Raw genomic sequence first — 13898 nt, 5'->3', positions numbered from 1 at the left:
CACATTAATTAAATCAATACAATGATCTGTTTTATTTTTTTAATAAAAAGGGCGAATCCGAAAATTTAAAGTGGACACTTGCTGCAAAACGCATAATGTGTATGTATATTTAACTGTTGACAAATATGTTAGCCAACGAATATTTCACAATAACATTTGCCAACATTTTTAAAATTATATTGTACTGGTTTTTTTCAAATATATAAAACGTTTCAAAAGCGTTTTCATAACTTTATATAGCTCGACATTTAAATGTTATTAAAATGTTTTTACCGCAACCAAAACGCTTTAAATATAACATTTGAAAAATTTGTGTGTTTGCTAGGAAGGCAATGTGATATCTTTAGACTCGACGACCTACCGATATTTTGGGTTTTTGCGTTGTTGGTTTTGTCTTTTGTCGATATTCTGGAAGTGTCTCCGTGCCGTGAAGAATCAAATACCATCCATCTATGGGACCATAATATTTTCCTGGCTCCGCAAATTCTAGCTGAAATTCATAGTATTTTTGAAATATACAAAAAAACGAGTTAATAACTATTGCAACATTCAAAGAATAATGTATACATAATATTATATCAGATTATTCTTATTTCTAGTCCAGTAAAACAGTACTCACTGTGGATGTTTAGAAGTCTAGCAGACTCCTTTTAATACACTAATTGTTGTTGTGACGATATTTTGTTTACCACTAATGCTGGTTGCTCAGTTGCGCGCGCGGTTGCCAGTTCTTTTTCCAAGAATATCGTCAGACACATGACTGAGATTGTATTTGATGGTATCTTGCTTTACATTTACGCTATATGTAAGAACTGTAAACTTTACAGTTCTTACATATAGCGTAAATGACATCCATGGAGCTCAAAGGATCACATCTGGATAAACTTCCTTACCAAAAAGTACTTGCAATAACATTTTATTCATCTTTCTTAAATCTTATATTCATTCACAACAGCTTGCTCTTTCGTATCAGAACTTTCGGAATTTGGTTAAGCTTAATTCAACGAACAAAATTGGCAGGCAAAAGTACTGAGAAAAATGGCAATATCTTGGCACTGCGTTTAAAATGTCCATCATCACTTCTCGCATCTTTTCCTTCTTTGTCAAGTGAAGTGCTTCTATCTGGCCCCCTGCTCTGAAATGAAGCATTACTTTTGTCTGTTCGTGTAGTGCCCTGTTCTCTTTGTATTATATAGTAGTCATACTTATATGGAAAGCCAATAAGAAGTGTTTCCTCTATTCTTTTCTCTCTTGTACTTGTTCGTTTTTTGTATACAAAAAGCTACAAAACACTGCTGGTTGGCTTCAATTTTACATTTGCTCTTCTTTGCCATTAAAAAAACAACAGCATACGCTCTTTTATGAAGAATAAAGATGGCTATACCTGGCAGCTTGAAAAAAAATATTTCTTACCGAATCCCAGATGGATACCTTCCATTCGCCTGTGTTATCGCTAGACGTGCTCTCCTCTCCCCAGTAGTGTACAGACGTAAAGGGCCAGTAGAATAATCCATCCTCGGAAGTATCAAACTTTCTGGGCGACAGAAGTATCGTGTTGGTGCCTGTAAATATATACCCCGATCCATTAAAAAATGTTGCACCGATTCAGAATCAGTTTCTTTTTAAACTTGGTCGATGTCATGTAGGATTCATAAGGAAAACACCATCATACATAGTGCACTTATGTCCACGGCAAATTCACCGTGACCTTTCCAGCCATAAACCCGCTTAGTGAAGATTAAACCGAGATATGCAGTACTAAACCATTTATAATAATGGATTGTCCAACGCAAATTTATTACCACGTGATAATATTAATCCAATGAGCGCTTGAATTGTCCGCTACGGTCGACTAATCCAATTGATAATGACGCTATTGACATGTACGGGCGGAGCTCCACTGACTGAGTTTTGGGGTATTTATCACTGGTTTGCTGTCATTTACTCATCAAGGCGGTCCACTGTTATTATAAGGACTATGCTAATGATTTAAAGATTGACATGTAGAGAATAAACCATACTTGACTGACAGAAAGTACTACATTTGTACCTACTACGGTTTCGTGACACGCCTCTTGCAAATGTGACCAAGCAGGGGCGGCCCGGTGAAGCAAAATGTGCATTGGAATAACACGGGAGTTTGGATATAGATGGTATATTTCTTTCTCATACAAATGTATGGTCCCCCGTTATTAAAGCTTGTACCGGGTTGAAAATTGAGATATTTTGAAAGGAATAAGTAATTGAAACATAGAGAAAGTACTAAAATCATAGCTTTTATACTTTTTCATATATGATGCTAACTAGTTCATCTCATATATCTACAACACAGCGCTACCAGTAGGGTTCAATTGTCTACTGTGAGTGCCCCTGTGTTGTGCCGTGTGCGCATACATGTAGTTAACAATAACTGCATGACGACTTGCTTACCGGAGTTAGATGTCATATTAACACTAATGGATCCTCGATAAGGATAGGTTAAGTCTAGAAAAAATTCCACGTGTTCCACATACTTTACGTAATCTTTCGTCCCATAGCAACCATCCACAGGTATAGGAATTGTCGCGATTTCATCACGTTTGATATAACTGAAGGGAAAAACATTTAAATTTAAAAGTTTAAAATTTTGACCATTTAGAGGTCAACGGTTGACCTTTGACCTTTTTGGTAATAACTCAAGAACAATACATCCTAGATAGGTTTTCTGAATCCTTATGACCAGAGGAATACATTAGTAACGTTTTCGACACAATTTGATAAAGTTTGAAATTCGACCCCATGTAAAGTTTAATTACCTTTCCCCCACCCATGGGACAATATTTTGTTTTGGGAACAACAAAATTTGTGTACTAGGGACTTTAAGGATTACGAAGAAATAGGATAGAAAAATAAAGCATTCAGGTGCATGGCAAAGCTACCTGGTGGCTAAACTAATTGGCCGTCTCAGTTCTAGTCAAACAGTATGTTTGCCTCCCCCCTCTCTACATCAAATACTTTGAGATGAACAAATCTTACATGTCTTTGAAGTGAACGTCTTTATAACTTATAACACATTGGTTCTGTTTTGGTACTGTCTTCCATGTTTTAGGATCTGCCATTTCCACGATGGCTTCGGCATCCATCAGTCCAAATCCAACTGCTCGATGGGCCCATAACCCTGCTCCATTCTGGAACCACCCTGGTTCTGCCTTGACTACATCTCGTTTTGATGTCCAAACCACGATGTGTTGAACATCCCTCCATGTTAAATCTGGACTGCAACACAAATGCAACGATTAATGAAATCGGGCTATTCCATTTAAAATCCACACTATATACCCATGTGGAAGATTTAGTTAAAGTTCTCCACAGAGGGAGTATGAGTTTTGAATACAATAGACAATAAGCCCAATCGCCATTCTAACTTCCGGTTTTTGAGAGCAGTTTTGGGACACTTTGACCTCTGACATATCGGGAAAAGTGACGTAATTATTATTAATTTTCTTATTATTGTCACAATTTTGATCATTAAAAATACCAAATAATTAATTTATAAAATACTAATATTTTTTATATTTGTTTTAAATATTGTAAAACATTTTAGAAAAATATTTTGTACGTACAAAAACCCAATATTAATTTTCTGAAAGGTCAAAGGACAAAGTGTCCTAAAACGGCAAAAACTGTCCTACAATGCATTGCAAACTTCCAATGCCGATTGGGCTTATTGGGTAACTTCCATATAAAATTCTCATACCAGTTGTGGAAGATATATGTAAAGCCATAATACATTATGAGTATGGGTTTCAAAATGATTAACCCTGACCAGTTACATTTAAAAAACATACTCCCTCTGTTGAAGACATTTCCAAAATCTTCCACAAGGGTAGTGTGGATTGCCCTATTTTATTTCTTGTAACGTTTTTATTTATTTCAAATGTTATGTAGATCAGAACATCAAGATACTAGTGATTTTGCAAAATGCTATTTCCAAATTAAACATTCAAACAAACAAGACCCTTGATGTCGGCAACTCCGAAAGACACACCTCTGACCGGCACGCGGCGTGTGTAAGAGCCCAATACGTAACAAAATCCCAGTACGTATCAATTTGATACGTATTGGGCTCAACCTCTTCTACCTAGAACAAAAAGTGGCAAAAATAATTCATCCGCCCAATACGTAACAAAACTAAAATTTGATTAAAATTACTTTATTCATACTCCCTCCCTCTGTAGTGGTTTTTGTTACGTATTGGGCTCTATACATTTTTTGTTACGTATTGGGCTCAGTTGTTTTTCAAGCAAATTATGGATATTATGTGCATGTGTTTTTATAGAAGTACTTTATATTGACCCAGTAACTCATTTTGAGTCTTTCTAGAACAAAATATTTGACATTTGGAATTTATTTGTTACGTATTGGCCTCTGGTTATTTTAAAAGGACATTATCATGATTAAATGCATGGTTTTGTTATACAATTATTTATATTGACTCAGTAAATCCTTTTGAGTCATTTCGATTCTTTCTAGAAAAAAAAATTTGATAGTGTTTTTTCTCTAGACTTTTTTTGTTACGTATTGGGCTCTGGTTATTTTTAAAGCAAATTATTGGTTTTAGGTGCATGTTTTTGTTATAGAATTACTTTATATTGACTCAGTAAATCCTTTTGAGTCATTTTGAGTCTTTCTAGAAAATTATTTTTTACAGTGTTTTTTCTCTAGACTTTTTTTGTTACGTATTGGTCTCTAGTTATTGTGGTGATTAGTTGCATTTTTTGTTTGCTATAAACTTACTTTATATTGACCCGGTAACTCATTTTGAGTCATTTTGAATAATTCTAGAACAAAGCTGATTATGGTTATTAGGTGCATGTTTTTGTTATAGAATTACTTTATATTGACTCAGTAACTCATTTTGAGTCATTTTGAGTCTTCTAGAAAAAAATTTGACAGTGTTTTTTCTTTAGACATAGAATTTTTCTTGTTACGTATTGGGCTCTGGTTATTTTTAAAGCAAATTATGGTTATTAGTGCGTGTTTTTGTTATAGAATTACTTTATATTGACCCAGTAACTCATTTTGAGTCATTTGTGACTCTTTCTAAAGTCATTTTGAGTATTTTTAGAACAAAATATTTGTCAGTGTTTTTCGGCTGGATTTTTTTGGTTACGTATTGGGCTCTATACATTTTTTATGCGTTTTGGAGGTTACGCTGTCGGAAAAGCTCTTTTATTTTTTTTGTTACGTATTGGGCTCTATACATTCTTTATGCGTTACACGGTCGGTAAAGCTGTTTTATCCGGATTTTTTCGCATATGGACATGACCTGACCTCCAGTTAATATTTATCGAACAAAGAAAACAATTCGAGTGGGCCTAATTTTTTGTTAGGGAGTAGGCTCTTTACATTTTTATGCGTTTTGGAGGTTACACTGTCGGAAAAGCTCTTTAATCCGGATTTTTACGCCTATATGGACATGACTTGACCTCCGGTTAATATTTATCGAAGAAAGAAAAAAATTCGAGTGGGTCTAATTTTTTGTTACGTATTGGGCTCTATACATTTTTTATGTGTTTTGGAGGTTACACTGTCAGTAAAGCTCTTTTATCCGGATTTTTTCGCATATATGGAAATGACTTGACCTCCGGTTAATATTTATCGAAGAAAGAAAACAATTCGAGTGGGTCTAATTTTTTGTTAAGTATGGGGCTCTATACATTTTTTATGTGTTTTGGAGATTACACTGTCGGTAAAGCTCTTTTATCCGGATTTTTTCGCATATATGGACATGACTTGACCTCCATTTAATATTTATCGAAGAAAGAAAAAAAATCGAGTGGGTCTAATTTTTTGTTACGTATTGGGCTCTATACATTCTTTATGCGTTACACGGTCGGTAAAGCTCTTTTATCCGGATTTTTGCATATATGGACATGACTTGACCTCCAGTTAATATTTATCGAACAAAGAAAAAAATTCGAGTGGGTTTAATTTTTTGTTACGTATTGGGCTCTTTACATTTTTTATGTGTTTTGGAGGTTACACTGTCGGAAAAGCTCTTTTATCCGGATTTTTTCGCATATATGGAAATGACTTGACCTCCGGTTAATATTTATCGAAGAAAGAAAACAATTCAAGTGGGTCTAATTTTTTGTTACGTATTGGGCTCTATACATTTTTTATGTGTTTTGGAGGTTACACTGTCAGTAAAGCTCTTTTATCCGGATTTTTCGCATATATGGACATGAGCTGACCTCCAGTTAATATTTAGCTGGGAAATACAAATTCGAATGGGTCTAATTTTTTGTAACGTATTGGGCTCTATACATTCTTTATGGGTTACACTGTAGGTAAAGCTCCTTTATCCGGATTTTTTCGCATATATGGACATGACCTGACCTCGAGTTAATATTTATCGAAGAAAGAAAACAATTCGAGTGGGTCTAATTTTTTGTTACGTATTGGGCTCTTTGCATTTTTTATGCGTTTTGGAGGTTACACTGTCGGAAAAGCTCTTTTATCCGGATTTTTTCGCATATATGGAAATGACTTGACCTCCGGTTAATATTTATCGAAGAAAGAAAACAATTCGAGTGGGTCTAATTTTTTGTTACGTATTGGGCTCTATACATTTTTTATGTGTTTTGGAGGTTACACTGTCGGTAAAGCTCTTTTATCCGGATTTTTTCGCATATATGGACATGAGCTGACCTCCAGTTAATATTTATCGAAGAAAGAAAAAATTCGAGTGGGTCTAATTTTTTGTTACGTATTGGGCTCTTTGCATTTTTTTATGCGTTTTGAAGGTTACACTGTCGGAAAACCTCTTTTATCCGGATTTTTACGCATATATGGACATGACTTGACCTCCGGTTAATATTTATCGAATAAAGAAAAAAATTCGAGTGGGTCTAATTTTATGTTACGTATTGGGCTCTATACATTTTTTATGTGTTTTGGAGGTTACACTGTCGGTAAAGCTCTTTTATCCGGATTTTGTTCGCATATATGGAAATGAGCTGACCTCCAGTTAATATTTATCGAAGAAAGAAAAAAATTCGAGTGGGTCTAATTTTTTGTTACGTATTGGGCTCTATACATTTTTTATGTGTTTTGGAGGTTACACTGTCGGTAAAGCTCTTTTATCCGGATTTTTTCGCATATATGGACATGAGCTGACCTCCAGTTAATATTTATCGAAGAAAGAAAAAAATTCGAGTGGGTCTAACTTTTTGTTACGTATTGGGCTCTTTACATTTTTTATACGTTTTGGAGGTTACACTGTCGGAAAAGCTCTTTTATCCGGATTTTTTCGCATATATGGACATGACCTGACCTCCATTTAATATTTATCGAAGAAAGAAAAAAAAGTTCGAGTGGGTCTAATTTTTTGTTACGTATTGGGCTCTATACATTCTTCTTTATGGGTTACACTGTCGGTAAAGCTCCTTTATCCGGATTTTTTCGCATATATGGACATGACCTGACCTCCAGTTAATATTTATCGAAGAAAGAAAAAAAATTCGAGAGGGTCTATTTTTTTGTTACGTATGAGGCTCTATACATTTTGTATGTGTTTTGGAGGTTACACTGTCGGTAAAGCTCTTTTATCCGGATTTTTTCGCATATATGGACATGAGCTGACCTCCAGTTAATATTTATCGAAGAAAGAAAAAAAATTCGAGTGGGTCTAATTTTTTGTTACGTATTGGGCTCTTTACATTTTTATGTGTTTTGGAGGTTACACTGTCGGAAAAGCTCTTTTATCCGGATTTGTTCGCATATATGGACATGACTTGACCTCCATTTAATATTTATCGAAGAAAGAAAAAAATTCGAGTGGGTTTAATTTTTTGTTACGTATTGGGCTCTATACATTTTTTATGCATTTTGGAGAATACACTGTCGGTAAAGCTCTTTTATCCGGATTTTTTCGCATATGTGCACATGACCTGACCTCCAGTTAATATTTATCGAAGAAAGAAAAAAAATTCGAGTGGGTCTAATTTTTTTGTTACGTATTGGGCTCTTTACATTTTTTTATGCGTTTTTAGAGGTTACACTGTCGGAAAAGCTCTTTTATCCGGATTTTTTCGCATGTGTTTTTGCATGTGTAACAATTTTTTGTTACGTTATGCGTTTTGGAGGTTACACTGCCGGAAAAGTTCTTTTATCCGGATTTTTTTCGCAAGGATTTACTTGATTTGATCTCCAATTAATATTTATTTATTGAAGAAAAGGAAGTACCGACCTGACCTCCAGTTAATATTTATCGAAGAAAGAAAAAAAATCGAGTGGGTCTAATTTTTTGTTACGTATTGGGCTCTATACATTTTTTATGCATACAAGAATACACTGTCGGTAAAGCTCTTTTATCCGTATTTTTTTCGCATATATGGACATGACCTGACCTCCAGTTAATATTTATCGAAGAAAGAAAAAATTCGAGTGGTTCTAATTTTTTTGTTACGTTATGCGTTTTGGAGGTTACACTGCCGGAAAAGTTCTTTTATCCGGATTTTTTTCGCAAGGATTTACTTGATTTGATCTCCAATTAATATTTATTTATTGAAGAAAAGGAAGTACCGACTATTTCTTTTAAAGGCGCATATTGGAATGTCATCTTTCCCTGGGTAAGATCCACACCAGGCCAGCTCATGGCCCGAGGGTAACATGAGTATGTTTGTTTTACCTTGAAGGCAAGGATAGTCTTGCAAATATGGGCTATCTTTGCCCTAGGCCATCCAATATGCCATATACATTAGGACTACAAGTTCACAGATTTTTTTTATGTTATGCGTTTGGAGGTTTGCATGTCAAAAATGGGGTTTATAGGATTTTTTGGTTTCATGGTTCGACTTCATTTGATATCCCATTAATATTAATCATAGACAAAAAAGGTGTTATTTTGATAGGTTATTCCATTTGTAGGTGTTAATGTCAAAAAAATTGGTTTTATTCTGATATTTTTAGCGGCGAAGCCAGCTGAAGCAATACCCGTGCCATTAGTTTATTCGTTCGTAACAAATCGCTTGTTAAGGCACCGAAACACAATTTGAGATGAGTGTTGTGTAAGATGCGTGCAGTCCCACACAGACTGTCCTGGACTGTCCCACAATCTTGGTTCGTTTCCATCTTTGGCTAATGGAATGATACATAATTACATACGACCTATGAACAAAAAGTTCTGTACCCCATTAACCCGCCCCAGTTTCAAATTCCGCTTCTAAAATAGGCCTACTCCGTGCCAAAATCCATTCTTTCTCCACAAATCAATGTCAATGATTACACACACTGTCGGATCATGCGGCGATCTTTTGTGCGTAATTATAGAGGGCCAGGGGATTTACTTTATTTGAAGAAATCAAAGAGCGCAAGAAATAATAATTGTAGTGTAATGATTGGCAGACACTATTATTTCTTTTAATGAAAAAAAATTGTAATCGAAAATCCAGTAACCAGTAACCAAACATTGAACTTATTAATAATGTTACATAGTATTATTTGTAAATTAAATCAAATACTGGAACATCTGACGTCATCACAACATCTTCAATCAGATGCCTGACGAAGTCCGATGCTTTCGGACGCGACGTAGCAAAGTGAGTTGCAAATTTTAGTTCCAGTATTTGATTTAATTTACAAATAATGTTTTGAACTACTGGATGAATAATCTACACCAAGATATAATGTTACATAGTCTTCATTACCAGTCATTATCCACGGATCCGAGGGTAGGAGGGTTTAAAAGAAAGCCGGTGGACTGTGATGAAACGCGGGAATAAATTCCATAGAAGAACGAATAAAAGGAGAGAAAACGTAGAGATATAGGCCTAAGCAAAGAAAGAACGTGATGGTTAACGTATAAAGAAGAGTGGGTGGAGAAAAACAGAAAACGAGAGAGAGACAGGGCGGCCGTAAACAAAATGGACTCTGGTCGGACATAATGACCCCATCCCTTTAGAAGAAAATGACAGCCCGTGAGACCACCGCTTCCGAAATTTTATCGGCGCTTGATTCAATTTCGGACTGTATTTTGTGAAAATTTGGGTATAGTTATTTAGGCCTACATTGTTGACAAATCTAAGTCTAAAATAAACCAAAAGGAAATTGCAAACTGTATTTTTTTTCACATTTCTGTCGACTGAGAAGGAGAGGGGAACTTGCCACTCTGCCCCAGGGCGATACTCCATTGGTGCTGATTAGGGTGTGGTGCGGAGGGGTGATCGGAAACGCACATATTTTTTCAATCTTGCTAAATTAATACTTCAGTGTAATTGACCTTTTCGGTGAACCCGTAAGCCTTTGCGATTACACCTGAGATGTCGTCATTTGACTTCAGTACGCGTCAGGCCGATGCGAACATCGTTTAGCAAACATCGTTACTGCGCATTGTATATAAGTCGACGTGACGTCAAGTAACGACATCTCAGGTGTACTCGCAAAGGCTTATGGGATTTACCGAAAAGAATTGGATGCTGGGATATGTTTTTAAACATAAAATACATTTTTATAACTGGTATTATTAATGTTTGGTTACACATTTGATGTTGTTTCATTTATAATATGCTAGTATATTAGGCCAAAAAAACTAAATTGTTGTCTTGACCTCCCAAGCCTAAAATCTGGTGGTACAGCCGGACTCACAGTAACATGAGTGAAGAGAGGCAAATGCATAATATCGGCTGTATTTTCTACCCGATGTTGAATATTTTATTGAAGTAAATAATATCAAGGCCCTTCACAATTAACTCTTAGTTTACTGATTAATTTTTTTTAAATTAAATTGGTTTTTTTTTAAACCCCAAAAAACCCTGCCCATAATTATTTTCGCGATTTTGACCCGGCCGCGGAGGGCAACACAACAATTTTTTTTACCTAATCATAACACTTGTATATCGAGCTAATCTCGTAAGAGGAATACACACATATTTTCATTTAAATGTTTACGACTTTTTAACGTTTCCGGCATATAAAATCTTATTTTGGTTATGAGTTCACCTACAAAAAATGGCAAATGTATCAAAATACATTGTAGGTAACATTTAAATGTATAATATGCTAAGCTTGAAGAAGCTATCATTTTATACAGGACAGAAGTTATAAGAGTGGGGGTAGAACGTTTTGAATGACCCTCGTGTATCAAGGAGGTTCAACGCCCCCTGGGAAAAATGCCACAATGAAATAAAATATGAAATATAATCTTCAGTAGATAGCAATGACTTCACAGAACAATCTGCTATCTTCATTTGATAGCACTGACTTTACATAACCATCAGCTATCTTCAGTAGATAGCAATTACTTCACATAGCCATCGGCAACCTCAGTAAATAAATATGACTTAACGTAGCCATCAGGTTATATCAATAGATAACAATGACTTTATATTACCATTTCTAAATTGGCAAATACTGTATCAAGTTGGCAATTGATATAGGGCCGTAACCCTCACCTAACCTTTAACCCTAACCCTAAGCCCTATAACTATAAATCTTAACCCAAGTCCCAAACCAAAACCCTGACCACACGCAGCGCCCTTACCCTTACGTTCTGAAAACCTTAACCCGAATATCCTAAACCCTTAACCATTACCCTAAGTCCAAACCCTAAACCCTAACCATAACTAATTCGGTGGGTTGGCACTATATTTAGCAGTTCAGCATATAGGGGGCGAAATGTCAGGTAGGCGAAGTGTCCTGTTTCCCTTTAGTAGATACGTGGTGTGTGGGCACTATATTCAGCAGTTCAGCATGTAGGGGGTGAAATGGTAGGGATGCGAAATGTCCTGTTTCCCTTTAGTAGGTGAGAATAACTTCACAGAGCCATCAGCTAACCCCGGTATATAGCATTAACTTTATATAGCCATTAGCTATCTTCAGCAGATAGCAACGACTTCACATAGCCATCCGCTAATATCAGTAGGTAGCACTGACATCACATATAGCCATCAGCTATCTTCAGTAGATACACATGACTTCACATAGCCATCAACTATCTTTAGTACCTCACAGAGCAACCATCTATCTTTAGTAGATAGCAATGACTTCATAATAGCCATCGGCTTTCTTTAGTAGCTGGCAATTACTCCATATTAGACATCAGCTATCTTCAGTAGATAATAATGACATCACATATACATTACCTAACTTCAAATAACAATGACTTCATAGAGCCATCAGCTATCTTGAATATTTAGCAATAACTTCACATAGCCATCAGCTAACCTCAGTAGATAGCAATGATATCACATAGGCATCAGCTATATTTAGTAGATAGCTTCACACAGTAATCAGCTATCTTCACCAGATATAGCAATGACTTCACAGATCTATCAGCTATCTTCGGTAATGAAATTAATTGACATAGCCATCAGGTAACCTCTGTAGATAGCAAAGACTTCACAGAACAAGCAGCTATTTTTAGTAGTTTGAAATGACTTCTCAGGGCAATCGGCGATCTTAAGTAGATAGCACTGGTTATCTTCAGCAGATAGCACTGACTTTATATTGCCAACAGCTATCTTCACTAGTTAGATAGTAATGATTTCGCAGATATTTTATTTGATAGCACTGACTTCACATTGCCATCGGTAATCTTCAGTAGACATGGTAGATAGTAATGACTTCACAGAACAGTCAACTACATGTATCTTCTGACTTCCCATAGCCACTAGTGTCTTAAGTAGATATCAATGAGTTTACATAGCCGCCCGCTTTTCTAAGTAGATAGCAATAACTTCACAGAGCAGCCAGCTATCTTCAGGAGATAGCAATGACTCCACAGAGCCATCAGCTAACATCAGTAGATATCAAAGACGTAACTTAGTCATCAACTATATTCAGTAGATAGCAATGATTTCAGAGAGCCATCAGCTAACATCAGTAGATAGCAATGACGTCATATAGTCATCAGCTATCTTCATATGTGATGCGATCATGCAAAATCAGTCGGAACTCGGCAATAATAAATTTTCAGTTTCTTACAGGATAGTAAAAAACATTTACAAAGCTGGATTTTGCAGAAAACCCCATTGAAATCGAACAACCAGTTCCAAAGATATGAGCAATTAAAGAGTTTCCAAAACAAGAAGAAACAAAAGGAAATATTTCCTTTATTTGGCTATATCTCAAAATCAATATTTCCGAGTTCCGACTGATTTTGCTTGATCGCATCACATATTGTCTGATTAGCAATATACTTGATGACCATGCATGATGATTTATTTATTTATTTATTTATTTATTTATAACTTTCGGCGAAACGCCAGGCTAAACCCAATATTGACAAGCAATAAATTGAAGGGATGCCTATACATGAATAACATCAACAAACAAAGAGAATAAATAAAGACACAAAAAGGTACCAAAACATGCCAAACAGACAAAAGAAGCAAAAGGAAATATCTGGGAAAATACACAAAGATGACGGTGAGGTGACCATGCAAATTGTATGCAAATTAGCCAGTTTTCTATAATTGTTCTTCACGTACAAAACATTGCAGACTCCACAGTTACAAACTTCAAACTATTCTCTACCTTCACAAGTAATCACAGGAACTCCAGATACCTCTATCGATTTTTTTTTAAACAGACATTTGTTACGGTTGTTCCACACATGACACATTGGTTTAGCGGTGCTTTGGTCAACTTCAAAGGACCTTGCTAGAGGGCGCAAACATGATTCAACATCGACAGATTCGGAAAAGTGAACCCTTTTTATAATTCGGAATAGAGATCACGGTGACTCATTTCGGAATAAAGAACCCTATTTAGATTTTTTCATATTCCGAATAGAGAACTTTTTTCATATTCGGAGTAGAGAACCCATTTTTTCATATTCGGAATAGAGAACTTTTTTTCATATTCGGAATAGAGAACCTTTTTGTTTTCGGAATAGAGAGCCTGTTTGTGTTTTG

At 35.7% G+C, this 13898-nt stretch overlaps 1 protein-coding gene across 1 annotated transcript in view; it reads right to left on the bottom strand.

Annotated features, from left to right (window-relative positions):
* LOC140144075 (neuroendocrine convertase 1-like) overlaps positions 1-13898 on the bottom strand; it is a 59859-nt gene that overhangs the window by 2644 nt on the left and 43317 nt on the right. The window contains exons 9-12 of the mRNA XM_072165912.1: positions 3016-3255; positions 2431-2588; positions 1414-1562; positions 362-490 (exon numbers count right to left, since the gene is read on the bottom strand). Of these exons, the coding sequence (XP_072022013.1) occupies positions 362-490; positions 1414-1562; positions 2431-2588; positions 3016-3255 (676 nt within the window). The remainder of the gene's footprint in view (positions 1-361; positions 491-1413; positions 1563-2430; positions 2589-3015; positions 3256-13898) is intronic.

This window comes from Amphiura filiformis, unplaced genomic scaffold, assembly GCF_039555335.1.
Source record: "Amphiura filiformis unplaced genomic scaffold, Afil_fr2py scaffold_38, whole genome shotgun sequence".
NCBI lineage: Eukaryota > Metazoa > Echinodermata > Ophiuroidea > Amphilepidida > Amphiuridae > Amphiura > Amphiura filiformis.
Note: the sequence above shows the minus strand (reverse complement) of the source record. Positions and strands in the feature narration are given on the sequence as shown.